At 51.3% G+C, this 27,941-nt stretch overlaps 2 protein-coding genes across 2 annotated transcripts in view; one reads left to right on the top strand and one right to left on the bottom strand.

Annotated features, from left to right (window-relative positions):
- Positions 1–27,941, bottom strand: part of TG (thyroglobulin) — a 237,253-nt gene that overhangs the window by 1,282 nt on the left and 208,030 nt on the right. The window contains exons 44-46 of the mRNA XM_032415805.1: positions 18,617–18,798; positions 16,783–16,890; positions 1,567–1,701 (exon numbers count right to left, since the gene is read on the bottom strand). Of these exons, the coding sequence (XP_032271696.1) occupies positions 1,567–1,701; positions 16,783–16,890; positions 18,617–18,798 (425 nt within the window). The remainder of the gene's footprint in view (positions 1–1,566; positions 1,702–16,782; positions 16,891–18,616; positions 18,799–27,941) is intronic.
- The window catches only part of SLA (Src like adaptor), a 62,705-nt gene continuing 61,843 nt past the window's right edge, over positions 27,080–27,941 (top strand). The window contains exon 1 of the mRNA XM_032415806.1: positions 27,080–27,324. The gene's annotated coding sequence lies outside the window, so the exon portion shown is untranslated. The remainder of the gene's footprint in view (positions 27,325–27,941) is intronic.

Genomic DNA, 27,941 nt, shown 5'->3' with positions numbered 1-27,941 from the left:
CAGGGTTTGGACCTGCCCGATCCGATTTCCATGGCTGTGCTCTGATCTGCCACACGACAAATGATGGAAGGTGGAAAGGCCCGTATCTGGAATGCTCACGAGGTCGCCATGCCACCTTCTATCCTGGTGTCCTTCTATCTGGACACCGCAGCCAGTCCCTGGAGTGGATCCATTTGTCCAAGGCCTGGGCAGGAGGGTGGGCCCCAAGCCAGGCCAACTTGTCTGCTCCCCGTAAGCCATCTTCCTTATGAAGGGGAGGTCAGGCCTTGTCACACTCAGCCACCTCTCCACACCTGCCACCAGGCCCACCGCCCAGCCCCCTCGACCTCCTGATAATTGGCCAAACACGGTGTGTTTCTCGTCCCTTCCACCCGAGGGTGCCTTTGCTGGTACGCTCCTCTCCTGGGCGCCTTCTACTGGTCGGCACCTTGTGTCTGAATATCCTGTTGTCCTTCAAGGCCCAGCTTCCATGTCACTTCCTCAGAGAAACCTTTTCTAAATCTGAATTAAAAGAAATGTCTTTCTGCTCAACTCCTATAATGAACTAGATAAAGTTCTACCTTGCCCTGCTTTTAATTATGGTTGGGTTAATTATGGTTGGGTTTTGTGTTTCTGTCAGTAGGTTATGGATGAAACACGACTTTTTTCCCCTCATTTTATTTTATTTTTTAATTTTTTTAAAATTTAAAGCCAATTAATTAACATACAATGTATTATTTGTTTCAGGGGTACAGGTCTGTGATTCATCAGTCTTATAGAATACCCAGTGCTCATTACAACACATACCCCAATGTCCATCACCCAGTTATCCCATTCCCCCCACCCTCCTCCCCTCCAGTAACCTCCAGTTTGTTTCCTAAGATTAAGAGTCTCTTATGGTTTCATCTTGTTTCATTTTTTTTTCTCTCTTCCCCTATGATCCTCTGCCTTGTTTCTTAAATTCCACATGACTTTTTTTTTTTTACCTTCTACCTTTCCAGGGGCCTGAGTATCATGCTAGGTGACCAGCGAATGTCTGGCCAGGAGGTAAAAGGGGAACCAAGCTTGGAAGTGGGGACAGAGACTATGCCACCTGGGCTAGAATAGAGGTATGCAGGGATGCGGGGGTAGATAAGGAAGGGGCTGGAACATGTTAACTGAATTTGATCATCTAGGACCGTGGTTCTCAGCTTGAGGTGACTGTCCCTCCCGGGGGGCATCTGGTACCGTCTGAGACAGTTTGTTCTCACACCTGGGGTGAGGTGCTACTGGCATCTAGTGGGTGGAGACCAGAGAAGCTGCTAAACAGCTGGGGCTGCACAGGATGCCCTCACCACAAAGACTTACCTGCCCCCACGTCAGCGGTGCTAAGGTTCAGAAACCCTGATCTAGAGCCATCGAATGTGGCTCAGTAAGGGAGTGTGTGGTGGGAGCTTCCCTTCACCAAGATGAATCTACACAGAGGTAGTTTGGGCTAGAAGAGGGGGACTGAGACAGGGAGACCAGTAGCAGGTGACCGCAACATCTAGGGGGGATAGGGAGGGAGGCAGGCGTGATGGCAGCAGTGGGCCCACATGGTCCACTCACCCCGATCGGATGAAGTTCGAAAAGAACTGCATGATTTTCAGTGACAGGCCTTTCTCCTCCAGAGTAAACTGACCGTTGTAGGCAGGGTAGAAGGGAAGCCCAAAGGCATACTGAACATCTGCCAGCAAATCCAGGCTGAGAAGACACGCGGAAATAAGAAGAAGCGAAAGTTAAAGGAATAATAAACTTCTGGAAAAGTCAAAGGATCCAAAAACCAATATTCCTCCCCAAATGGGGACTTTTCTTTCTTTATGTTTAGGATTCTGGTTTAGTGCTTAGTTTGTTTAGTTGGGATCTGGTTTGGCCTTTCATTCAATGGCCCCCCCCTTGGAGCAGATCCACGACACATCTATTGGTTGAAATGTACCCAATGCCGAGCACTTACCTCTCCAGAAACAATGCCTGTGAGTAACTTTCCAAGAGAATGCTCTTTCGACCGCACTCTAACCAGGGTACTTACTGTGTCCATAGAACATCTTTCTGTTCAAAAGAGCCTGTATTTCAAGCCCTTCTCTGTGTTAGCCCTTGTTCATATGACTTAAGCTCTCACACCTGTTCAAGGATGACATTCATCCACTTAGCCACCCGTAGTCTGGTGCCCGGCACATCATTGCTGGTCAGTTAATATAATAATAATACACTGACCAGCAATGATGTGCCGGGCTAGGGGTAGTAGTAAGCAGGCAGGAAGGAATAAGGGTGTAGAGGCCAGACCAGTGGTTGGAGTGGACCGGGCTGGAGCTAGCACTGGGGAGACCAGCCCAGGGGTACCTGGGGCCATCGGGGTGAATGCTGGGACTGTCACAGTGGAAAAGCTGGAAGGGACTTCACAGCTGTGTAGTAAAGAATTCAACTTTTCCCAGAGAGAAGTCTGGCCTTTGCGCCCGGTGGTCATACCTTTGTTTAGGGCAGAGGCTCACCACATTGGATTTTCCATAAATGTGTTCGCACTCAACAGCCTTAGGGTGGGGGCTGGTCATGCCAAAAGACCATGTGACTTAGGGTCACACGGTATCAGTGGACCTGGAGACTGAGATTAACCATGGGCAATCAGTCATCCATCACGCCTATGCAACAGGACTCTAATAAAGCCTCTGACGGCCAAATTTGGGTGATTGGCTGGGGCTCCCTGGCTGGGCTACCCCATGTCGGCCGTCACACATCAGTGCCAACAGAGCAGCCCCCCGACTCCACACGGCGGGGACCGGGGGGCTCTGCGCTTGGAACCCTCCTGGGCTCTACACTGTGCCGCTCTTCCTCTGTCTGGTCTGAATCCACATCCTTTCCCTGTATCACTTTCACCATGAGACAGAAGCTTTCAGTGAGGTCTGTGAGTCTTTCTAGAGAATCATCAAGCCTGAGGGTGGTTTGGGGAAGCCCCTGAATTAGCACTTGCCACTAGCAGCGAGCATGGTCTTGTGTGGAGACGGCCCTCTCCAACCTTGTAGTTGGCCCCAACTTATTGCAAGAGCCAACTCTAATTCTACAGGTGAGGAAAACAAAGTCCAGAGAGGTTTCCTGACTTACCCAGAGACATGCAGTGAGTTGAACAGCGGAGAGGGATCAGGAGCGTGGCTAGCAGCGGGATCTAACAGAAGGCACCCAGCCCGGGGGCCCCCCACCCCCACTTCCAGGCTGGTGACCTCTGGCAATCTGTGTGGCCTCCCTGATTCCCTGCTTCATCATCTCTGGAGTAGTTACACAATTAAATACTGGCTTCCTAGGGTCGTCGTGAAGATCAGAGTAAGATGGTCAATGTAGCAGGTACTCAAAAGGTAAGGGGCGTGTTCTTTCTCTTCCATCCTTCTACCTGCCGTGTAAGCAGCTGTCTTCAGGCTAACAGCAGCATCGCAGGCCGCGGGCTCTCCAGCGGTTGTTCTCAGTGCCGGTATGACAGGTAGAGACACCCACTCCACGCATGTGCTGGGAAAGGGCTCGGGCTTGCTGGACTCCTGAGGGGCGCAGGGGCCGGAATTCCTCCCGGGACCATAAGCAATGATGGGTAGGTGCATACATGACTGTCGACAAGGCATAGAGGGAACGACCTGGAACTGAGTCACTCAGCTGAGTCAGCTCGGTCACTTACTGCTGGTGTAACCCTGGGTGAGTCACTTGACTTAGGTCACATCCTGAAACGCCAGGTTGAACCAGCCATGGCACGTGCAAGCCAGTGATAAGTGCTTTTCCAAGCGCCGGCTAGTATTGTGATCACGGCTCCACGCTGGGAGGTGTAGAAGGGACGGGAGACGGCGGGGGACAACAGGACTAATGGCATGAGGTTAGGAGGGGAATTTCGATCACGGACCGTGGCGTCCCCTGTGTCATGCACCCTGCACCCTTTTAGGGAAGGTTTAAACTCACAAAGGGGAGCGAGAAGTAGCAGTGACATCAACATTTACACCTCCTGGCCCCCAAGGAGCTGAGTCCCTTGTCCGGTGCCAGAAGTGCCCGTGGTCAAGCGCCGACAAGAGTCCAGAGCGTGTGCTGGGCAACGAGGCCTGTTGGGAGCCAGCTCCACTCAGTCCCTGTTTCCACTTGCCATTTCCTGAGCGGCCGCGCTGTGCCAGGTACCTGGGCAGCCTTGGACCACCAACACTCGGGACCCGCCAAGGACAGAAACGGCATCACCCGTGTATTTCCCAGGTGATGAGGCTTGAAAAGAGGCTGCCACATGCCTCCGACAAGGGAGAGCCAGGATCCGGAGCTGAGTCCCCCAGACCCCAAATCCTGCTCTCCGTCTACCTGTGGGCAGGGGCTGAGGATAGGTAAAAAAGTACCAATGACCCGGCTTCTCAATGATGTTGTAAGACTCAGAGGGAGAAGGAACACTGAGCAAAAAAAAAAAACAAAACCAAAAAACAGGAAGATGGAAGTCACAAGGGCAATAGAAATCAGCCCTCATGTACCTGCTCTGCGTAGCTGACAAGGCCCCTTCACCCCGGTTATCCCCAGGCCCCTGAGAGTAGACGTTCTTGGAGTAATTTGTAGAGTGTTTATACTGGAGGAAAGTAGGCTCCGAGAGGCCATTTTCTTGCCAAGGCCCCACACTGGGAAGCGACACCAGACTCCCGTGGGGTCTGTGATCCCAAGGCCGGCGGAGCCCCTGGCCTCACCACACACCGTCGGGGGCTGCCCGCTCGGTGTGAGCTATAGAGCAGCCAGGGCAGCCTGGCCTCCAAAGGGGACGCCCTGTGCCCTCCGCTGCGCCACCAGGCCTTGCCCCTCACCCTGCGGTGCGGAGGACGGAAGCGGCTGCTTCTCAGAGGCCCTTCAGGGAAAGTGGCCGGATGAGTTTTCCACCGCTGCCCTAAGAAATGACCACAAAATGGCTCAAATCAACACACACGTCCTATCTCACAGTTTCTGGAGTTCGAAGGCCCAGCACGAGTCTCCCTGGGCTAAAATGGAGGCGTTGTTCCTTCTGGAGGCTCTGAGGGAGAAGCCGCCTCCTCTGCACTGGTTGTGACAGAATTCGGTTCCTTGAGGGAGGACCCAGGTTCCTGTTTTCTCCCTGGCTGTGAGCGGAGGGCCACTCCCAGCTCCTGGAAGCCACCGTTGATGGCTCCCTTCCTCTGCCCTCAAACAAGCATGCCATCTCCAACATACTCCTCTCCCTCCCTCTGGCGCTTTGAAGGACTCGTGTCCTCTCATTGGGCCCACCCGGATGATCCTGAATAATCCCCCATCTCGAGAGCCTTAACTGCATGTGCCAAGTCCCCGTGCCACGTAAGGTACCAGTCACAGGTGCTGGGGATTAGGACACCGGCATACAGCGGGACCACTCTTCTGTCTACCACAGCGGCCTTGTGGTGTGGTGTGGTGTGGTGAACACAGAGTCCAAACCCTAGCTCGATCACCTAATATCTATGAAGGCTTGGACAAGGTGCATAATCTTTCCGGGCCTCAGTGTTCTCATCCGTAACGTGGTGACACAATCATGCTTCCAAACCGCGAGTGAGGGGTAGCAATAAAATATTTCAAACCTCTTGCTCAGTTTCTGGCTCATACACTCATTCCTTTTTCCTCTTTACCTGTGAGAGACACCTGAAAATTAATCTGAGAGTTCCATTGTAGGGTTCCTGAGGGCCATGAGTTATATGGGAAACAGTGTGGCACTGTATATCAACACTCTCGGGAGAGCCCTCCTAGCTTTTCTCATGTTCTCAGGAAGATCTGTGCCAACGGTGGTCTGGTTAATAACATCATTCTGGGGCACCTGGGTGGCTCAGCAGGTTAAGCGGCTGACTCTTTGATTTTGGCTCAGGTCATGATCTCAGGGTTGTGTGATCGAGCCCCATGTTGGTCTCGCCACTGGGTGGGGAGTCTACTTGAGATTCTCTCTCTCCCTCTCCCTCTGTCCTTACCCCCCTTCAAAAAAAAATAAATAAATAAAACAGTTGCCTTGTACCAATTTCCATGGTGTAAGTACTCCCACCACAGAGAATTTCAAACTACCAAGGTGACATCACGGAGCTTGGGGTTTGGGGGAAAGGTGGCTCTTGTGAAAGGGTGCAGGCCATCTCCCTCCAGCTGTCACAGAGACCCCAGCAGGTCTGTCTGAGACCCAGCAAGTCATGGAACACTGCTTTTGGGAAAAGACCTGGCCTTCCAGCCTATCCGATCTGTTTAATTTGAGAGCCTGTTGTGTATGAAGACTTCTGCTTTGTTTTTCCTTAGCGGGGCTGATCTTTATCAGGATGCTGGAGTTATTTCGAGCAGTTTAAGGCAGACATCTGGAGGAAGGGCAGCCCGTGGGAGCCAGAGAAGCGGGCATTTGGGATCAGAGGACCCTGGGCCCTGGCTGAGAGTCCCAGGACTCTCTGGAAGGAGAAGAGTGTATCCGGATCCGTGTCAGCAGAGGGAGACGAGGAAGAACACTCCAGGGACGGACAAGGTACAAGGAGAATCTTGCTAGCGGGTTGGCCACCGTGCTGGCAGGTTGGGGGCTGACAGTTCACACTTATGGATCTGGCTTCTTTGTCTTGTGCTGGGTGTGATCACATACACCCACCCTGCAGTGGTTGCGTGGGCACGTGGGCAAGCTGGTGTCACTTAGCTTTTAGTTGTCACTTGTTGTCTTTGGTAAGCATACTGCAGTCAACCTTTCCCTCATCTGACAGTTACTTGTCCCAGGCTCAGGCTGGGTCTGGATCTTCTCATTGTCACTTGTGGGCGTGGGGACGAGGAGAGCTCCCTGCCTGAGCCGCCTGCCCTGGACTCCAGCCCCGCTTCCACCGTTGCCTTTCTGAGCCTTGGTTTTCCCATCTGTACACTGGGTCTGATCATCTCTGTTCAGCCTTCCACATAGCATCCCTGGACGCTCCCAGACTGTAGTGGATGGAAATCCCTCTAAAAATGACAAACTGCCATCCAAGGAAGGACTATGGTCGCTGATGTTGGCAATGCTACCTTGAGCCAGAGTATGGCAGGAACTGACCGGCCACATGTCTCGGGGATGACTCTGCGTGTGTGTGTGTGTGTGTGTGTGTGTGTGTGTGTGTGTGTGTGGATGGGGGCACAATGCCAGACGTCAGAACAAGAGCTTACTCAGGCCCATTAGCCCCCTGCCCGCTGCGTGCGGTGCTCTGAGCAGGGGCTGGGGAGAAAGGAGGCGTAAGTCAGCCATCTGGGGCGGCTCTCGGTCTCACAGGAAATGCAGGAAGCTGACATTTTTAAAAGATGTTGTGAGATGGAGGATAGCTAGATAGCAGATGCTGAGATTATTTGCAATGCCTCACAAGAAGAGAGGGAGAAGCGATGGCGCTTGTCTCAGGCAAGGGCATTGAGAGGAGCTTTTGGAAAGTCAGAGAAAGGAAATCCTCTCTGGGTTGACTTGTGCCTTGAAAGACAAGTAGGGGTTTAGTGAGGGGGCGAGGGCGGGGAAGGGCCTTGTGAGCGGGGATGCTGCTCTAACAGGTAGCAGAGGCCCCAAAGCGCTGGGTGCTCCCCTCTATTGGACTGAGAAGTGCATCGCGCCCAAAAGTGAAATTGGGATTTTCCTCGTCCAGGAAAACGGATAGGTCCTTCAGGCTCTGGTTTTGTGGAAGGTGTGAGAACTGAGGCCAGAGGAATTGAAGGCCACATCTTCAAGGAGATGGGGGCGGGGCATGAAGGGCTTCTAAGCAAGCAAGCTGCAAGCTGTGTTTCTTCTAGAATCATCCCTGGAGCGGTGTGGGGAGAAAGGCTTGAACTGAGAAATCACGGGCTTGCTGCATTTGTCCAGGAGAGACAGAAGCCTGGTTCTGCTTATGTCATGCTCCCCAACCTTTCCACTGGGCCATTCTCATCATCTTATGTCCCGCTGGCGTGCACTGCAGGGAGGCCAGGCCCGCATTCTGGCCAGCCACAAGCCGCCTTCCAGAGATGAGTCTCAGTGCAAGCTCCTGACTTGATCTCCACCACCTGCACGTCAGTCATGGCCCTTTGGGGCTGATTAGGGAGCACAATGACCCACGCAGTGTCCCCAGAGGGAATGACCTCAGTGGGGCTCCCCTCAAGGTGAGGAGGGCCAGTGGGGAGGTCGTTCTTACACTGACCATGGGTTGAAGAGGCTTGTGCTCTGGAGAGGACAGCCCATCTGATCGAATGATTTCAGAGCCTGTTGTTCCAGAGATTTCTATCCCTGTTGTTCTGTCTGCAGGAGGAAGTTTGCTGACCTCATCCCCATAAAATATACTCCCTTTCTTATCTCTAGCAGGCATCTCTAAATAACTTCCTCCAACGGAAATTCAGGAACAAGGAGGAATGGAAATCCTTCTGCTTCCCAGCTGCCCCCCACTTTTTTTTTTTCTTGAGGGGTTGAGGCAACGTTAACTAACTTACAAATAGAAGCCTGTAAGTGTGCTTCTCTTTGGGCAAATCTAATACACAAAATTTCAGATTTTGCCTGTGAATTATCAGGAGGCAATTATATGCTTTACAAATGGCTTTTGTTTTGCCAAAAGATTCACTATGCAATCCTTTAAAAACAGAGCTCCCAGATTTACTTTAAATGACACAATCCCATCCTGAGCCCCTGCATATTTTCACAGTCCTGAAAGCCCAGCAAAACTGGTGAGACTGGTTTGTTTGTGGTTCAGCCAAAGCTTTTGGCGGACCTGGTGCATTAACCTGGACATTTTGTTTTAAAATTTTTTTTAAGTAAACTCTACGCCCAATGTGGGGCTCAAACTCACGACCCCGAGATCAAGAGTCCCATGCTTTACTCTGAGCCAACCAGGCGCCCCATTACCTGGACATTTTATTCCCCGCATAATGCATAATGACCACTGTTCAGAAAAGGCTGAATTTTCTTGGCCCGGTGCATCCATTCCCACCAGGAAGTTATGTGTTTACCAAGAGCCAACTATGTTTGCGTCAAACCTGTTGATGCGAGCTGTATTTGTCACTGTAATTATAGAACTTAATTAAATTAATTAAATATCACGTGGATACCCCACTTTCAAGAAACCAAAGCTGGAAATCATAGGCCGTGCATTATGTTCATGATTTTGCAAGAATTTCAAAGGGAGCATTTTCTGACTCAAGCCTCTGACCCTGCACTGACAGACTCGCAGATGAATGCACGTTTCTGTGCACACAGAGAAGTTAACATGTTTAAGTTTAATCTATCTACCTTATTCATTTCTCATGAGTTCCCGTCTTAATCAACTTTTCTGAGGAGCCAACTGATCATCACACTGGATAACAGGATTTCTATTCTTCATTCTTTTAAAAATCCCACCTGATTTTCAGTGAGCTGTGTTTTGAGTGGGAAAGAAAAGACCCATGTGCCTTCTCTATCACATGTCTTTTTAAAAATTCCAATGCCTTTCCATCATACTCAGAAAAAATACTCTCTTTGCTTGCCACAGCTTACAAACTCCTATGTGTTTTCCCCCACATCTCCCCCTCTTCTCTAGACCCCAGCTCCCTGGCCTCCTTCTTTATCCTCAAACATGTCAAGCCTTTTCTCTTTCTCCTTCGTAGGGCAGTTTTCTGAACTTACTCTGCTTACTGTGTGTGTTCAGTCTGTTCTTTGTACCCTGTCCCTAGATGGTTGTCATTTCCACCCCCTCACATAATGTTAATCCTGAGAAGACAGCCTCTCTCTGTCCATCGCTAGGATCTGGGGCAGAGAAGGCAGCAGGGAAATATTTGTTGAATCCATGTTGGAAGGGACACATGGCACATGTCCTTATATATCACCAGGTTGGAGTGGTCAGTTTTAGAAAGTGATTCACCTCCATCTTTACTGGTAAATAATCTTGTTAATCACACAGGATGTAGCCAGGCCAATGGACCCAACTCAAGAATCCAACCACTTAATATTTTCTTTGGTTTGCTACTTCCAACAAACTCCACGAGACAGTCAACTAAAAAGATAATATTTTGAATCTGGAATGTTAAAGGCCCCTGGAATACACACATGTCTAGAATGCAAATGTAGTGATGTACAAAATGTCTTGAGTCTAGAATTTATGGCTTTGTTTTCCAGGGTTGGGACAACTTATAAAGGAAGAACATTACTGCTTCTTAAGTCATTTTGAAATTTTTTTTCTTCTCAGAGCCTTATTTTTCAGAAGCAAAAGTAACCTTAATACTGAACATCTAGAATATGCCAGGTTTTTAACATACATTGACTTGATTAAAATAGATGTAACTATACCCATTTTATAGGTGGGTAAACAGAAAAATCTTGTTCAGATGCAGGCAGTTAATGAATGGAAGAGATGGAATTAAAACCCCAGTTGATTTAACTTCAAAGGGTGAGTTCTTCCATTATGCTGAGCTGCTTCTCCCCAAATCAAAGAATTATTCAGCATCCTATACGGATGTGTCATCCCAAGAGCCCTACCCCACCCCCATTCAAAGGGAAGTCAAGACCCATCCCTCTGAACTGTCTTCTGCACTGTTGAAATGTGGGAATGATATCTCAGGACTCTGAGACCAAGACTTTGAAATAAGGCCCCGACTGTACCACATAATTCAAGCACGACAGACCACACACAGCCCCACAGTGAATTTCCATGGAAACTATGAACTGGCACCAGTGAGCTTACGATGAAGGGCCCCCATATGCCCTCTGAAGTGGCCACAGCTCCTCTTTCAGTGGCTGGTACCCAGAAACCACCTCCTTTGTGGTTGTTTTCTTGGGACCTATTCATCTGCAATGTGGATTCTTCCAGAATAACCCATGAAACAGTGTTGGAAGTCACCTCATGAACGCTGGCTTTATGCGGGGCAGTTAGCTGGGCGGTCTGCACGCACTGCCTTATTTAATCCTGACACACTCCTACAGCTGTGTTATTATTAGCTCCATCACACAAATGAGGAAGTGGAAGCTTCGAGAGGTTGTCACCTGCCCAGAGGCATGCATAAGTGGTGCACCTAGGTAGAGCCATCTAAGGACAGGCGACGTCAGAGAATAAATCAATGTCCCCTCCCACACTTGCTGGGACCTGACTCGCAGGAGAGGGTTGGGGGGCGCTCCCCCAGACCCGGGCTGGCCACAGGGTCTGGGAGTCCTTTGGCCGTGGGCTGCAGAGAACGGAGTGAGTGCTCTTCCTGAGAAGACACTGGGACCAGTGTGTCCTTCGGAAGGGGCTGGTTCAAGAGAAGGACGTCAACTGAGAATCCACAGGATGGCAGAGCAGGAGACTGGCAGGGATCGAGGAGTCCTAGCTGCATTCAGGAGGTGGCGCTTAGAGACAGAGCAGGGAAGCCATCCTAGAGATTCCCCTTGGCCTTCAACTTGGGAGGGGACAGCAGGCCAAGGCCCTGCCCGTATGAACATGGGAGAGAGGCTTGTCAGCCTTCCAGGCCAGCTCGGTAACAGAGCACCAGCCACGCTCTGTTCCCGTGGTGCATTCACTGTCTGCCCGAATGGGCTCCCGTGGGGCCAGGGGCAACGTCTGTGGGCAGAGGGGTCCTGCACTGATCAAGGACGAGTCTGGGAAAGGGGCTGCCTCTTCCCTTCAGGTGCTGTCAGTAATAATCCCCGTTTCAGTGGAGTCCACCTGTGGTTCTCCACAGAGGGCGATTTTGCCCCCCGGGGGACACTGGCCACGTCTGGAGACATTTTTGGTTGTTCCAACGATGGAGGTGCTTTTGGTATTGAGTGAGGGAGGCCGGGGATGCTGCTAAACACCATACACGATGCACAGGACAGCCTGTCACAACAAACAATTAGCCAGCCTAAAATGTCAGTAGCACCAAGTTGAGAAGGCCTGGATTATAGTCATCAGCGAAAATCCCTCTTCCTGAAACAGAGGGCTACAGATAGTAACCATGGACAAAACTGGCCCCAAATCTCCCCAGTGAGCAGAGCGGAGCAAGAGAAAGCTGGTAAGTTTTAGCCTCATGTTAGTAGCCTTGGAAACCAAAGCTGCCAGGTACTATAGGCAGACAACCACACACACACACACAACCACACACAACCACACACAACCACACACACACACACACACACACACACACACACATCTCAGATGCAGGCACTGTTCCCCTAAATCCTTCTAGCCACACTGTGGGACAAGAGCTGTGACTTTCCCCGTGTATAGGTGAGGATGCATTGAGGCTCAGAGAGGTTGAGCAACTTGCCTAAGGTCACACAGTTAGTGAGTGGACTTAGCCATGGCAAACACTCAAGCTTTGGGTTGAAGGGTCCAATCGAAGAAAAACTGGAGCAAGGGCAAGTGACAGGGTTTGGGTCTAGACTGCCAGTGGCTGGCTCTTTACATCGGGCTTAAATGAAGGAGTCAGATGAAATCAATTTCCATAGTCTATGATTCTTTGAATCTAAATCTTAAAATGGAACCTTCTTCTCCCACTGTAGATTTTAGTTTCTTTGTCTCCTCCCCCACCCATGACACCTATTCCTTCCTCGCAGAGGCTGGCTCTCAAGTTCAGGGATGAAAATCTCCTCCGTAAACCAGGAGCCATTACAGAACCACGCTATGCTGTGATCAATTAACAGGAGTCTTGGGACAGTGGTAATGTATTGCGTCTTGTGCACTCGCTATGCCAGGAAAGCTAATCTATGCTCACAGAAATGGAGGTACAGGACAGATGGCTGAAAGCGTACGGCACGCACGTATATTTTAAGTCCGTAGGTTCGAGCCAGAAATAAATGAGAGGTGTGACAGCGCCAGGGCAGAGTGAGAGAGATGTCTTTTCAGGCAAAAAGGATACACTTGCCAGTGATTAACTGGGTTAGTTTCCATGATTCATTCATTGATTTCAGCATCTACTCTGTGGGTGGCACCATCCCATGACTGTGGGGGGTGAGAGGACATAGACACAGAGGGTCGTCAAGAATGCACTCTGAGGGGCCAGAAGAATGGGACGACCTCTGCGCTTCCTCTTTGTCAGACCTCATTCTGTGTGCAAATCTGTTATCACACTGACCCTCCGAAGCAGGTCCTGTTCGCATGGTGGGTGAAGAAATGGAGTCACCAAGGACGTTAAGTGACTTGCGTTGGGTTTCTGACCGAGTCAGTTGGCCCAGAGAGCCTGCATGACCAGGATACTTTCTGCCTCCGTACACACAGCAACAGCTCTGTCTGAGGAATGTATGGGTGCCTCTGAGTGTCTCTGCCCCCCCAAATGGTAGAATGTGACAGCTGGAAGTCACTTAGGGTGACTGGGCTCCTTGGGGTTCATACCTCTCTAACCTCCATAAACTCGATGCTTTACTGGGAGCTCAGGCTCCAAGGTACAGAGAATGGGTCCCACAGAGCCCAGGGAGGAATCTGTGCTCCTGACCTCTCCCACCTCCTTGTTTCCATTGTGCAGATGGCAAAACTGAGCCCCAAGGAGCCTATAGACCAGAGTGGAAAGGATTCATTCCTCACCTGTCAGATGAGGTGGTTGGAACGGCTTCAACATGACTTCTTGAGCACCTACTACTCTGTGCCAGGAGGGTCCCCAGGCCCTGAGGCATGGTGACTGTGAGGACCCAGGAGGCACTTTTGTGAGGGTCTGGCTTGTGAGCGTGGCTTCCTTGCGGGGGGGGGTCCCTGGATCAGTACAGTGGAGCTCTGTCTGCAGAGCCCTGGAGGGGCATGAGGATGCTCTTCAGCAGCAGAGAAACCCAAACTGGCCATGCAAGAATGAGGATGTGGTTCAGAGTCTGTTGGAGGAGCCCACTCCCGTGGACTACCTCATGTTTAGGTCTGAAACAGACCCCTCTGGGCCCTTGACACTCAGGAGCCTCACCAGCAAGGCTGTTACTTTAGAGAGAAGGGCGATGCTATGGGTTGAATTGTGTCCCCTTAAAAAAGATATGCTGGAGACCTAACCTTGGGACCTCAGAATATGGCCTTCTTTAAAACTGGTGTCTTTGCAGACATAACTAAGTCAAAATGAGGATGTAGGTTGGGCCTCAATCCAATATGACTGGTGTTGTGATAAAAAGGGGGAAATTTGGACCCAGACACACAGCGGGAAGGTGGCCATCTACAAGCCAAGCAATGCCTTAGACTACCAGAAGCTAGGAGAATGGCCTGGAACAGATCCTCCCCTAGAGCCTCCAGAGGGAGCATGAGTCTGATGACACCTTGATTGACTTCTGGCCCCCGGAACTGTGAGACAATCCATTCCTGTTGTTATAAACCACCTGCATGGGGGACGTTGCTAAGGCAGCCCCAGGAAACTAATACGGGTGGGATAAAAGCATTATTGATTCTGGCTAGAATCGCATGGATCCTTCCGTCTTGTTTTGCTTTGATCGTTCTGGTCCTCAGGGAGCAGATGCCTCTCTGGGTTTGCCACTGTATATTTTGGAGCCCAATGGCATGTGCATACGTTTTAAAGCTTTTGATGGACTTGCTGCAAGAACATCAGACCTTCTGTTGTAATCTGTTCCTTAATAGGGAGGAAGGCAGAGAACCAGACTCCTGCCCTGGGCATGAATCCCGGGAGCCCTGGCATTTGGGAGACACGGCCAAGGCTTCTTCTACAAACAGCTTCCCATGCGGGGCCTCCCAACCATGGGTGCCCCTGGATGACGAGGGCTCCTTCCATCCTCACCCAAACCACCACTCTCTTCGTTGTCCTTTCTCTCCAAATGCCTTCTTACCAGAACCTTCAAGGGCCATTTATTTTCCTTCCTACAACATGGGGGCAGTTGCTTGAATCTAGGAAGTGGATCGGGTTGGAATTATAAATAGTTCTAAACAGAGAGACAGAAAGACTGCGTGGTGTAGTGGAAAGAGAGTTCAGGGGGCTCAGAGAGGGCAGGACTAAGTCACTGCTCTACAACAAACTGCCGCTCGTCCTTGGGGAAATCCCATGGAACTCCCTGAGCCTCAGACTCTTCTTCTGTAGAATAGCAATGACCATTTCAACCCTGCCAACCTCAACAGGATTCTGGATGTTTATGTGAAGTGTTATACAAGCTGCCTAATCTGTCGGGGGGACAAGGTACGTAACAGGTGCTTAGGGAATAGAGAACATCAGAAGGACTGTATCAGTTCCCTAGGGCTGTGGTCACAAACTACCACAAACTTGGTGGCTTAAAACAACAGATATTTACTGGCTCCCAATTCTGGGGGCCAGAAGCCCCAAATCAGTGTTATGAAGCCAAATATCAAGGTGTCAACAGAGACCTGCTTCCTCTGGAGGCCCTAGGGGAGAAGCCAGGTCTTGCTCCTGCAGCTCGTGTGGATTCTTGTCTGGAATCTGGTGGAATTGGGTGGTGAATTCTTCAGCTGCTGTTTCTCGGCTCATGGGTGCAGCAACCCCTCCAATTTCTGCCTCCCTGGTCACGTTGCCTCCTCCTGTTCTATGTACCTTTCCTGGCCTCTCTCTGGTAGAAACACTTGTGATTGCATTTAGGGCCCACCAGGATAATGCAGGATAATTTTCCCAGGTCAAGGTCTTTAACTTAATTACATCTGCAAAGCCCCATTTTCCTTATAAGGTTGGGACCTGGGATCTTTCAGTGGCCATATTCAGCCCATTATATAGGGATGTTGCCAGTTATAATGAGAAGTTAGGTATGTTTGTAGGAGTTCCCTTGGTGTCATTGCAAAGAAACACAAGTGAAAGAATAATTTCTGCACCAGGTGTTATTAATGTCAAGGCTATAAAGGGAAACTAGTGGCCTCATTTAGTGGATGAGGATACTGAGGGTCAGAGAGGCAAAGGAGCCTGCCCAACTCTGCATAGGTGGTGGGGCCGGACCTCCAGCTGTAAAGTTGACGTTCTTACGTCTCATCTCCCTGACCCCTGACCTTCTGTTATCTGAGAATCCTTAACCCGGAGGGCTGACCATCATCACAGCACATATTCTTCTGCCCTTGGTGGGGTATGAGCTCTTCCCCAAGAAGCTCCAACATGAAGTGGCTCATCTGTTGTGATTTATGGCAATCACACCGGATTATGTGGGAAGTTGCTGGCCCAGCCGGGAAAGGGCCTGGGGTTTTCTGACACGGGTGAATGGCTCAGGACTGCAAGGTCATGACGAAGTAGAACACGTGACCCCACAGTCCTCCCCCAACACCCTGGGCATCCATGTGCCCGCTACCCTCCTGGCATCACTGTCCAGCGGGCGGATGTCAGATGTGTCCCCCGCCACCCAGCCTCTCTGCTCCCATTGTTCTTTATTTTTTAATCTTGTCCTTGGCTTCTGGAACATGCAGGGCTACACTCTGTGCCCATTCGTTGGTTGACCCTTCGCTTCCCATGCGCTTTCTTTCACTTATTATTTCTCATTTCTATTGTGATTGTGATTTTGTACCTGAGACTTTTATTATAAAGTATATTGAACATATTTTGGAAGTAGGAATGGTATAGAGATTAGAGGTAATCCAAACTTTCCTTTTATCGCAAAAAAAAAAAAGTCAACAAAACAGCCTTTTATACTTCAGAAAGCCATTTTTTTAAGTGAAGCTAAGTGCTCAGGTTTTGGAGGCATAAATATTCAGGATTAATAAAGAAACCTCCTCCCCCAAGCCAGGTCAATCCATTAAGAGAGCTAACGTTGGATTTCCAAAGTGCCTCCTCTATCTGCTATTTTGCTCGCCCTTCCAACAATACCGTGAGAGAAAGTGGCGATTACTGTTACACCCATGTTTCAGACACTAAATGACAAATCCGATGTCACCGAGGCAGGACTTGAACCTCAGTCCTGCCCTCTGTCGTCGGCTTCCCTGAGGGTCACAGAACAGACACAGAGCCCTCCCAGACTCCCTTCACTTGCCAACACCCGCTGTGGCCACACGGCCACCTTACCTGCTGTGGCCATAGCTTTCGGGAGCATGGTACATGAAGACATTCCCTCGGGCCCTCCTTGCCCAGTGGCTGGCCATGTCGATTACGGGACAGGTGATAAAGTAGTCCCTGGTCACATGAGGACAGAGGAGGGAGTTTAGTTATGGGTCATTCTATAGATAACTGTGCCAGGGACATGCTTCTCCCAGGCCAGGGTCCCCTGGGCCACCAGGCGCCTCGGCACCAGCCTGCAGAGAGCACTCACGGGCATGCCTCTCGCCCAGCTGGCTCCACTGCTGGCAGCGTGTCCAGTCTGGTGTCTGGCCGGCAAGGTCACCCAAGGTCATACAAGGAACCCGTGGGGCAAGCATCTTCCCAGCACACTAATTTTAAAGACTTGGGAGCAAAACACGCTATAGTAAAATAAATACAATATACTATGGAGCAGAACACAAAAGGATTGTACATTTCGAAAGAAGGCAGAGGAAATATCCTCAAGGGTATTTCATGCATATGATACATTTAGACCAGTGGCTCTCAGCTGGGGACACGCCCACCCCCCAGGGGACATTTGACAATGTCTGGGGGATGTTCCCATTGTCACAGCTGGAGACGAAAAGGTTCTGACTGGCATCTAGTGAGCAGGGGCCTGGAATGCTGCTGAACAGCCTATGACGCCTGGGACGGACCCCTCAGCGAGGAATTATCCACTGGAAATGCCATAGCGAGGAGGTTGAGAACCCTGTTCTACATTCCCAAAGCTTCCCATTTGTTCCCCCTCTGGGGTGATGGGAACATGTTTGAGAAGCATCAGCTTGCAATGGTGGGGTCGTGCGTGGGCTGGTGCTCAAGCTGCGCACTAGAAGAAGCACCGGGCCCAGTCAGAACCAGACAGACCTCAGGCGGCCTGGAGCCCAGCGGGTTTTGAATCCCAGTCAGCGGTCCTTGCATCTCCTTGACCCTCCCTCTCCTCATCTGAGAAATGGGAACCATGGGGCCCACGCTGTAAGGATATTGTAACAACGGAGGCTGGTAACAGCCATGAAAGTCTCTCAGTGCAGAGGGTCTGTCTACCCCTGTTTTCTGGCTGTTGAGATGAACTCTTTTGTTGAGTCTACAGGGCAGCTGGAGTGTTTCTAGGAAAGGCTCTAAGGGGGGGTGGGACCAGCCACTGGGGTCCGACAGGGCACATAAGGCAGCCATGCTCCATCGCATGAAGAAGAGAGGTGGTGAGCAGGACCGGGCTGGAATCAGACCTACGGGAAAGAGTCACACCGCGGCAGCCAGGTGGAGGGGTGCTGCCAAGGAGAGGCAGGGAGGCCACGGCCTGAGCCTGGCCGGGAGGCAATGAGGGCCCGAGCTAAGGGGGAACTGGAGTCTGCCTCCTCAGTGAGGCCTTCCTTGGTTACCTGCCCTCCCTCACACTTCAGCTCTTGCCCCCAGGGCACAGATGCCTTCCCAGCCAGCTGGAGGCCAAGTTGGGGCCAGAATGTAGGTTTCTGAACTTCAGCCTTGAGCTTTTTCAACACCCAGTCCTGACTGGGTGATGAGCCTCTCAGGGTCCAGAACTGGGACATCTGTGAGCTCTTAGAGTCCAGTCTGGGGCTGGGCCTCTAGGAACGGCTCTTGGCTACATGGTTGAAAAGAGCTTTCCAGTACAGGGAAAATTAAAGCCTTTCTGGGCCCCAAGATCCCAGTGGGCGGGACCACGTTTTATTCTGAGCTAGTGACTCTGTGATTGGAAACCACAGACTCCCCGGGTGGGGAGACCACAGCGGGCAGGGGGTCTCAACACCCGTCAAGCTGTCCCTTTGCAGCACAGTCCGGGGCGCCTCCGTGACCCCGCGCGGCTCACCGGGTGGCGTTCTCCAGGGCCCGGGAGAAGGAGGCGTACTCGTCGGCCGAGTGCTGCACGGAGTAGTACCACGTAGCTGCCGCCTGCACGCCGGCGTCCGCGTCCTCACCGCCCAGCGAGTTCTGCAGCGCCTGGTAGAAGGCTGTTTTACTACTGGTCCGGCCTTGACTTTCCTCAAATTGCTTTAAAAAGAGACAGGGAGATGCCCAGTCAGCTTCTGGAAGGCTGGAGTCAGTCTCCCAAAAACCCTTGCTCTAGAAGTTTCTCCCTGGGAATCGGTGGGACGTGGTGCCGCCCGGGTTCGAATCCCAGCTCCACTTGTCCTAGCCGTGTGACCCTCCACAGGTGGTGCGGCCCTCCGTGTCTGCCTCTGCCTGCCTGAAAACAGACACAACGGAGCGTCCTCCGCGTGGGGTCGCGGTGAGGACCAAAAGGGTTAACACGCGAAGTGCTCAAAGTGGTGCCTGGTACTCAGTAAGTGCTCAATAAATGCGAGCCATTGTGGCTGGTACAGGCCACCCTGTGCTTGGGCCCCTTGCCCCCTCAGCCGGCCTGTCATCTGGTTTTGTTAAGAGAGCTATCTCCAGTTTCATCCACCGACTGGATCCATCAACAGACGAATGCTTCCTGCCCACGTTTACACTGATGAACATCCTCTCCGTCCGCGGCCAACTGCGTGCCGGGCCTGGGAAGGAGCCGGGCGCAGGCTGTCGGAGCTCCCTGCTCTCACGGGCCTCACGTTCTGGTGGGTGGAGGGGGAGGAAGCGAATAATTGTACAGTTTACCAGGGTACCCGTGCTACGAAGAGAAACAGACCGGGTTGACAGGGATGGGGCGGGGGCTAGTTTTTACAGAGTGGTCAGGGAAGGCTCTCGGCTCTCTGGGGATGTGTGTCCATGTGGAGCTAGCTAGCTTGCTTGCTTGCTTTCCCTCTCTCTCTCTCTCTCTCCCCTCCCTCCTTCTTCCCTTCTTTCCTCCCCCTTCTCTTCTTCCTTCCTTCCTTCCTCCTTCCCTCCCTCCCTTCCTCCCTTCCTTCCTCCCTCCCTCCCTTCCTTCCTTCTTTCGTTCGTTCCTTCCTTCCTCCCTCCATTATTCCTTCCTTCCCTGTCCCAACATTCCTGCTCTCTGCAGCAGGGCAGTCTGGGAGGACCATCTGCCTCGCCCAGGACTCAGTTTCCTCATTTCTGAAGACAAGGGGCAGCAGAAGGTCAGAGATGCTGCTCTCACGTGTGAGGCACAGACCCAGGGCCCTTGCTCAGTCCTATGATGGGTGTTTACATATCTCTAGGCTCTTATAGCAACAGCACGATATGCTTATCAAGACACCCTGGCATGTTTAAATTGTTTTTCTAAACATTTCCAAGCATACAGGACCTGTGATTAGAATTCGAGGTGTGGGTATGACCAGGAAGCAGCCCTTCCTGTCTGAGACACTCTCTCAGCTGACGCCAGTGGGCTCACGCAGGAGGGGCCAGACCAGTCAGTGGAGTAACTAAGCCAAGCCTCATCCACCGGCTCAGGAGAGGTGAGGGGAGGGGAGCACCATTTTAATTCTATCTATAATGTGTGTTTCTTGGAAAAAGATCTGAGGCAACTATGGCAACAAACTAATATCTATTAAAAATGTAGAGTGAATACAATAGTAGTCATTATATCAATGACTTTCAAGGATTTTTGACCATGATCTGTAGTCAGAAAGACATTTTATGGATCGGAACACATGCGCGAGCACACAGAGGTCTAGAATAATGTCCGTGAAGGACATTCATGCTTGAGGCTCTTCCCATATGTTCCAGAGCTGAGGCCTCTAGTCTAACCTGTTCAAAATGCTTGCCTGCAATCACTTGAGCTGACTTCACAACCTAATAGTAGTTCAGGGGAGAAACTGCATTATATTATTCTCTGTCCTTTTCTGAGTGTTCAGAATACTTTATAACAGAAATATTATAGAATATTTATATTCTGTTTTTTTAATTTTTTTTTTTTTTTATGACAGAGAGACACAGAGAGGGAACACAAGCAGGGGGAGTGGGAGAGGGAGAAGCAGGCTTCCAGCAGAGCAGGGAGCCCGATGCGGGGCTCGATCCCAGGACCCTGGGATCATGACCTGAGCCAAAGGCAGATGCTTAACGACTGAGCCACCCAGGCGCCCCTAGAATATTTATATTCTATATATAAAAAAATCTTTATAGAATATAAAGAAATCGTGCACATATCTCCAATTATTGCCAAACATTGAACATGCCTGTTTCACTGAAGTATCAAAATCACACGTGAATTGGGAAACTGCATAGAATCAGTGCCAAATTCCAACACAACATACGTTGAAAGGGCTGAGCATAGTTCTGGGCACATGGGCAACAGATGTGAGGATTATTAAGCTGCCCCCAGGCCAGGGCAGGGGGCCCAGCACACGCTCAAGATGCTGAGCTCAATCCCCAGATGCTGTTGGTGTTTGCGTGTCTCCGGCTCCAGAATGACCATGTAGCAAAAGGGGCGCGTGGGGTTCAGTACAGTGCCAGGCACCTAGTCATAGGTGGTGCTCAGCAAACGTGTTGGACCAATGATTAGTGAAGACACTGGCCTACAAGGACACAGGCTTGAGGCCACAAGGAGACTCAAGAGTCGAACCTCTTGGGTTCAGATCCCAGAGTTGGAGAGACCCGGGCTTGGATGCTAGCTTCGCCCCTTATTAGCTGTGTGACCCTGGGCAAGTTCCTGAATCTTCCTGTGCCTTCATTTCCTCCTCTGTAAAATGGGCACAGGAATATTACCTTCTTCATAAAGCTGTCATGAAGCTAAATGAAATGATAGCTACTGATTTCTCAGCCTGCATGTTACCATTGCTTGATATTTGTAGACGCAATCTTGTACCCAGCCCAGATGCGTCAGGGAAGCCCCTGCCTTAGAGACCTCATCGATGTTGATCCCATCGGTCCTGGGTCCAAACCCTGGGAAACCCCTCTTCCCTACCCCTGCTGCAAAATGACCAGCCCCACCTAACGGGTAGAGCGCCTACATGAGTTCCTTGGAAACTATTTTCACAATGAGGCAGCTTTTAAGAGGGGCAGGGCACCGAGCCCGGACATGGCTAAAAGAAGTACCTCTACCATATAATAGTCTAAACAGTTCCACAGCTAGGGAGCCAGAGGGAAGGGCCTGCTTTGGGCTCCCATGAGACTGTGATGGCTTTCACATTTCCAGGGGATCTGAGCCGGGCTGAGACTAGCTGGGGCGCGGCCTCGCTGGCTGGTCAACATTCTAGAGACGGCTGACATGAGGTCCCCGGCCCCGGGGAGCACGTGGGAATGCGAAGGGGGCCCGTTTCCAGCAAGAACCGCATCTCCTCATTCTTGGCCAGGACCGAAGCGCAGATGCTGTTGCTGGTTTAATTAGAGAGTCAGCAGGAGGGATGGGGGCCACCACGTGACGCCAAGCACTGACTCCCACAAGCTGTAATTACAGGCGCGATCCGCCGAGGAAGCGGGTTCACTGCAGGCTGGGCTGTGTTAAGGGCCGTCAGGAACTGGCAGGTCCTCTGTGCTTGTGTTAAAAGGACTGCCATTAATTTGTCCTACCGAACAGCTAGAGCCCGTAGGGAACTTTCGAGACCGCGCAGGGCTTCACCGTGGTCTGGAATGCCCTGTGGCCTCGCGCACGGAGCGTGGGGTCTGTATTTGAGAGAGGAAGGTTTGAACCTGGCTCTGGTGTGTGACCTCAGAAGACTCATTGCCGTCAGTAAAGTTGCTCGGTGAATATTCCTCTCTGTGCCTGGGGTGGACGTTAGAATTGAGTGAATTAGTGATTACCAAGTGGCTGACACATGGCTGACAATACATATTCCTACTCTCTCTCCTCTAGCCAGTAAGTTATTTTTTTTAAAGATCTTATTTATTTATTTGACAGAGAGAGACAGAGTGAGAGGGGGAACACAAGCAGGGGGAGTGGAAGAGGGAGAAGCAGGCTTCCCGCCGAGCAGGGAGCCCGATGCAGGGCTCGATCCCAGGACTCTGGGATCATGACCTGAGCCGAAGGCAGATGCTGAAACAACTGAGCCACCCAGGCGCCCCTTTAGCCAGTAAATTATTGAAAATAAATGCCCTTATGTTCACTGCAGGGTTGACAGACATGATGGAGAAAGCTTTGCTGGAGGGCCTTTACCTTCCATTCACGATTTCATGCAACAAATTTCTATCGAGCACCTACACCTGCCGGGAGCAAGTCGAAGAATTTGAGATGCATCAGGGAACAATACAAGTTCAATTCTCTGCCCTCTGGGGGCTTTGAGTGGAGCTGGAGAGCCTGGCGGATACATGGCAAATTGTGTAATATAGAAAGTTTGGTGGTGATAAGGATGCGACGCAGACAAGGGCAGCAGGGCAGGGAAGAGGCCTGGGGGTGCTGGCGGGGGAGGGTTGAAATTGTAAATGGAATCATCAGGGTGGGCCTTGTGGAGGATAGCTGAGCCAAGACTCGCAGAGGTGAGTGTTAGGGTGCGGGCAGCCGGGTGAGGAGTGGAGGCGATCGTGGCCAGTGCAGAGGATGAGGACAGAGGAGATAGAGGTGAGGCAGAGGGAATGGAGAGCTAAGCAGCTGGTGTGGCCCCATCCTGCTTTTGCTTCAGGAGGGGCCAGGAGAAGGGTCCTCCATTGTGGTCTGCGGGTGCTGCCTGCTGGAGATGGGGGTCCATGTGGGGGTTGAGGCAGAACAGCTATCTGCCAGGTATCCTTGAGTTGGAGCCCCCTGTTCTGGGGCCCTAGTAAGGAGCCCACTAGCTGCTGCTGCCTACTGGTTCCTTCCCCTGCCACTCCAATCCTATGATGTGGCTTCAAACCCCAAGGCGATCCTCAGAGCTCTCCCCACACCCCCCCAGCTAGCCCTCTTATTCTTAGGGAAATGCCCATCTGGAGCCCTTCCTGAATTCCCTCCTTCTTCTTGGACCCAGAGACAGCCCCCTCTTTCCCAAGAGGCTGAGGCCTCCCTGCCCAGGGCTCTGGGACCCTCCCCTGCACTTCTTCTTTGGCATCATTGGGAGAATCCTCTTGTAGGACTTTCAATGTGCAGCTCTCCATGACTCCGCCCCCCACCGAGAGCCAAATGCCAACGGGTGTCCCCACCAAGGACGGTCCTGTCTGTCTCACCTGGGCGTTGCCAGCTCTGGGGTGTGCACTCAGTAAGAGTGTCCCCACAGCCATCAGGCTCCTGCCCTCCCCCCACCCAGTTTCTCTCTCCAGGGTCACTGATGTTGCCCCTTGACCCACCCTTCAGGCAATGCTGGCGCTGTCCACCCTTCCCGTCCTGGCACTCTTCCCCCCACCCCAACTTGACAATCCTCTCATCTCCTTTTCCCTAACCTGCTCTGCTTCAGGCTTGTTTCTGGAACCCTTCTGCTGTCTTGCCCACTTTCAAATGCTGAGGTCCCCCAGCTGCCATCCCTGCCCCCTTCTCTTCCCCTTCCGTCCAGACATGCTGAGAGGTGGTACCGTTTCTTCCCTTTGCTTTGATAATAACCGCCAGGTTAATGAATCCTAAATTTCTCTCTAGTCTGAACCTCAGACCTGCATATCCAAATATCTCCCAGCTCCTGGGAACTTCTCAGGTCCCTCGGACTCATGAACACAATTGAACTTCATCATCTACATGTGTTCTTCCCCAGCTCCAGAACCTTCCCCTGCTATTTTCCCATCCTCAATCACTAAGACCACTAGCCAGTCACCTGATTAAAAAAGAGATGTTTACTGACCCCTCCTACTCCCCCACCTTCCCCAACATGCTACTGTACCCCAATCCTGAGCATTCTCCTCCTAGTACATCTTAACCACCATCCTATTGACTCCTCCTGCCCTATCCTTGCTCATGCTCTCATCAGCTTCTACCCCAACCAGTGTGAAATTCTCACACTGACAATACCTCTGGCAGGTGGGGATTCAGAGAGAAGTGTACACAGAAGGTCCTTACACAATTTTTGTTCATTGGTTACTCTTGAAGTTATGCAGAACAGTTATGACATCATAGGTTTGAGAAGAAGAGACCCAGAGTAGACTCCCCAAAGGAAAAAACAGGCAGCCTTTCAGAGTTCACCTGATTCTTGCAAGTCTGCATGGATAGATGCATGCGTGAATGAATGCCCCCAGAATCCCAGAATTCTCTGGAGCTCTGAAGTAGATAAAAACAAATAATCATTTGCTCATTTAATGAACATGAATTAAAGGCCTCCTGGGCCCACAACTGGGGATCCAAAGTGAACATGGCATGGTTCTTGCTGTGGAACAGAGCTGGTAAAGTCAGAGAGGCAACTCATCAGTGAGCAGACTGCCCCCACGGAAACCGGCTGAGGGTTTGCGTCTGGTGGGGCTGATGGAAGCACAGTGGCCACTCTGCACTGCACACGCTCCCCACCCCATCAGCCTTCCCTTCCCCTCACGCCACTGAGATGACCCTCGTCATCACCCATGCCCTGTCAGGTCCAGTGGCCCCACCTCTGCCCCCTGCTCACGCCACCCTCAGTGACATCTGACACTTGACTTCTGCTTCCCTTCAGAAATACAATTTTCTTGGCTTTTGTGACATCAAGTTTTCCTGGTTTTCTTCCAAATCTGTGTCTATAGCTCTGACCTTTCTCCTGAAATCCCACCATGTATACCCAACGGCCAATCCAAGGTTTATCCCAAATCTGGTTATTTCTCACTGTTACCATGCCTACAATCCTTATTTAAAGTATCAGCTTGCTCCCTGGACCTCCCAACACTGGGCAATCTGGTCTCTACTTCCTTTGTCACCTCTCCATAGTCAACTCTATGTGGCCAGAATGCTCTTTAAAAGAAAAGAAAAAGATCAATCAGTATAATCACTTCCTAGCGTAAAACATTCCAGTAATTGCCCATGGCAAGTAGAACAGAATCACTCTCCTGACGCCGATGAGATCTCATCTAACGGGTCACCGCCAACGCATCCCACTTCCTCTGCTACCCCTCCTCCATTATCCACGGTGTTTCCTAGCCCTCCGGCCTTCTATGTCCTCCAGACAAGTCCTGCTGCAGGGCTTTTGCACTAGCTCTTCACCCAGATCTCCCCAGAGCTGGCCCCGCCTCATCCTTCAGGTCTCAGTCCTCCCTGCCAAAGTGCCTTGGATTCGTGTTTCCATTTTCTTCAGCACTTTTCAAGATCTGGTTTTTTTTAAAGATTTATTTATTTATTTTAGAGAGAGAGAGTTGTGCGGGGGCAGAGAAAGAATCTCAGGCTGACTCTGCACTGAGCACAGAGCCCAACAGGGAGCTTGATCCTAGGACCTTGAGATCATGACCTGAGCCGAAACCAAGAGTCAGACACTTAACAACTGAGCCACCCAGGCGCCCGTCAAGACCTGAAATTCTTAATGTATTTGCTCACACATCATGGTCTGTGTCCTCTCACTAGAACGTGAACTGCACAAGCTTTATCTGTTGGGGTACAACCTTCCCCCCGCAGCCTAGAGGTGAGCCCCTTAGTGAGTATATGTTGGACGTGTGCATGAATTAAGGCGTGGACCATTCCTGCCTCTTCCACTTATTGTGGATGTTAAGGGGCCCACTACTCCATCCGGCACAGTAGGCCCAGTGCCTAGGGCCCCCTATAACTTTAGGCCCCACAAAATAAATGTTCCTTTCAATTTCTTTTAAGACCAGAAAAAAAATAAATGTCATCATAATACTATGTCCCATTCATCTTTACCAGTGCAGTCATAAAATATGTTTACTATTTTGGGGGATAAGCCAACCCTGCCGATCTCCGGCTTTCTCTGAACAGAGCAGGATCATCCCACCTGGCGGGGCCACAGAACACTCAGGCGTGGCGCCCTGTGTGAGCCCGGGAGCTACAGCGCTGGAGTGGAGGGCTTGCAGGGTTGCAGGGTGGCCCAGAGCCGGGGACCGGATGGGGCTCCCTGGTATGGGGATCTGTCTCCTTTGCCTAGAAGCCTCCTGATCACACTGCAGGAGACAGGCAGGGGTGGTCTCACTGTGCCCACCGAAGGATAAAGAAACTGCAGCTCAGACCGGTTAAGCAACTTGCCTGAATTGTGTGACTGAAGCCAGGAATTGAGACCCATTTTTCTGATTCTAGGTCATGGGCTCTCCACAGGGCCCCGCCATGCCCGGCTTGGGTCCAGACCCTAACACCCACCCACTCAAGTGCCTGTTTTCGGGAAATGGTGTGCACTCACTGGGACTCCTGCACACTTCTCTGCTATAATCTGTCACCAAAGGCTTGATTTTCCTGAGCTGGGGCTGGGGCCAGCGCCTCGGGCTGCCAGGTGCTGCTTCCAACTCTCAGACGGGCTGCCTTCCCCTCCCCACTCCCCGAAGGGCCCCCACTCCACCTGCTCCTGGACGGGGCCAGCATCTGCCCAAGCTTGGGGCACGGTGGCGGCGCTGTTTCTGATTTTTTCTCGCCTTCCTTAGAGATGCTTGTGCTTGGAGGGGAAGGCAGAACAGTGCATCTTGGAACAAATCTGCTTTTGATCATGCAAATTAATGCCCGGTTAATGTAGGCAGACTGTCAATTTCACCAGTTAGAAAGAGAGAGAGAGGAGAGAGAGAGAAAAGAGGGGAAAAAAATCCCTACCACAGCGACTGATGAATTTCAACAGAAAGCTGCTACTTCAGAAAATAAGATCATTCTCCGAGAGCGGAGGCTTTCCAGGCATCTCAGGCAGCCGTGATGCTCCACGGGTATGTTGTTAACTTTGCTGGTGTCATTAGGACTCTCTGTGTGGCCCATAGCTGGCCTGGGGTGGGAGGTGGGTGAGGGTCTTCACATGGACTTGCTAGAAGCCCTGCCCACCTGCCCTCCTTGGTCTGTGGGATTTGGAGGGTCTCTGCTGAAGTGATGGGTGGGTCCAGGGGCTCCCTTGGGGTGGGAGGGACGCCTACCGCTCGTGTGACTTCCCCTGGGAAGCCGGACAGTATGTGTTTGTGGGTTGGGCTCTGGATGGTATGAAGGCAGTATTGGCATAAGGAAAAAGCATGTGTGTGCGTCTGCCACGATTTGGAAAACTGGCTCGGGTCAGGTGAGGTGATTCAGTGGTTGTATGTCCTTTGTATTCCTGCTTTCTCAGGAGAATTCTCTGGATCGGGGACAATAGCTTTGGACACTAATCCTAGTAATACCTTAAAGAACTAGGTGAAGAACTAATATTTACTGAGCATGTACTAGCTGCCAGACATGGCTGCATATATGATTTCATTCAACATCTTAATGAGGATATGGACTAGTAATTTCCCAATTTTACAGATAAGGAATCTAAGGCTCAGGTCCTGGGGAACCCCAGTGTTCCTACTGGCTTGGG

The sequence above is a fragment of the Phoca vitulina genome, unplaced genomic scaffold (genome assembly GCF_004348235.1).
Source record: "Phoca vitulina isolate PV1807 unplaced genomic scaffold, GSC_HSeal_1.0 scaffold18, whole genome shotgun sequence".
Taxonomy (NCBI): domain Eukaryota; kingdom Metazoa; phylum Chordata; class Mammalia; order Carnivora; family Phocidae; genus Phoca; species Phoca vitulina.
Note: the sequence above shows the minus strand (reverse complement) of the source record. Positions and strands in the feature narration are given on the sequence as shown.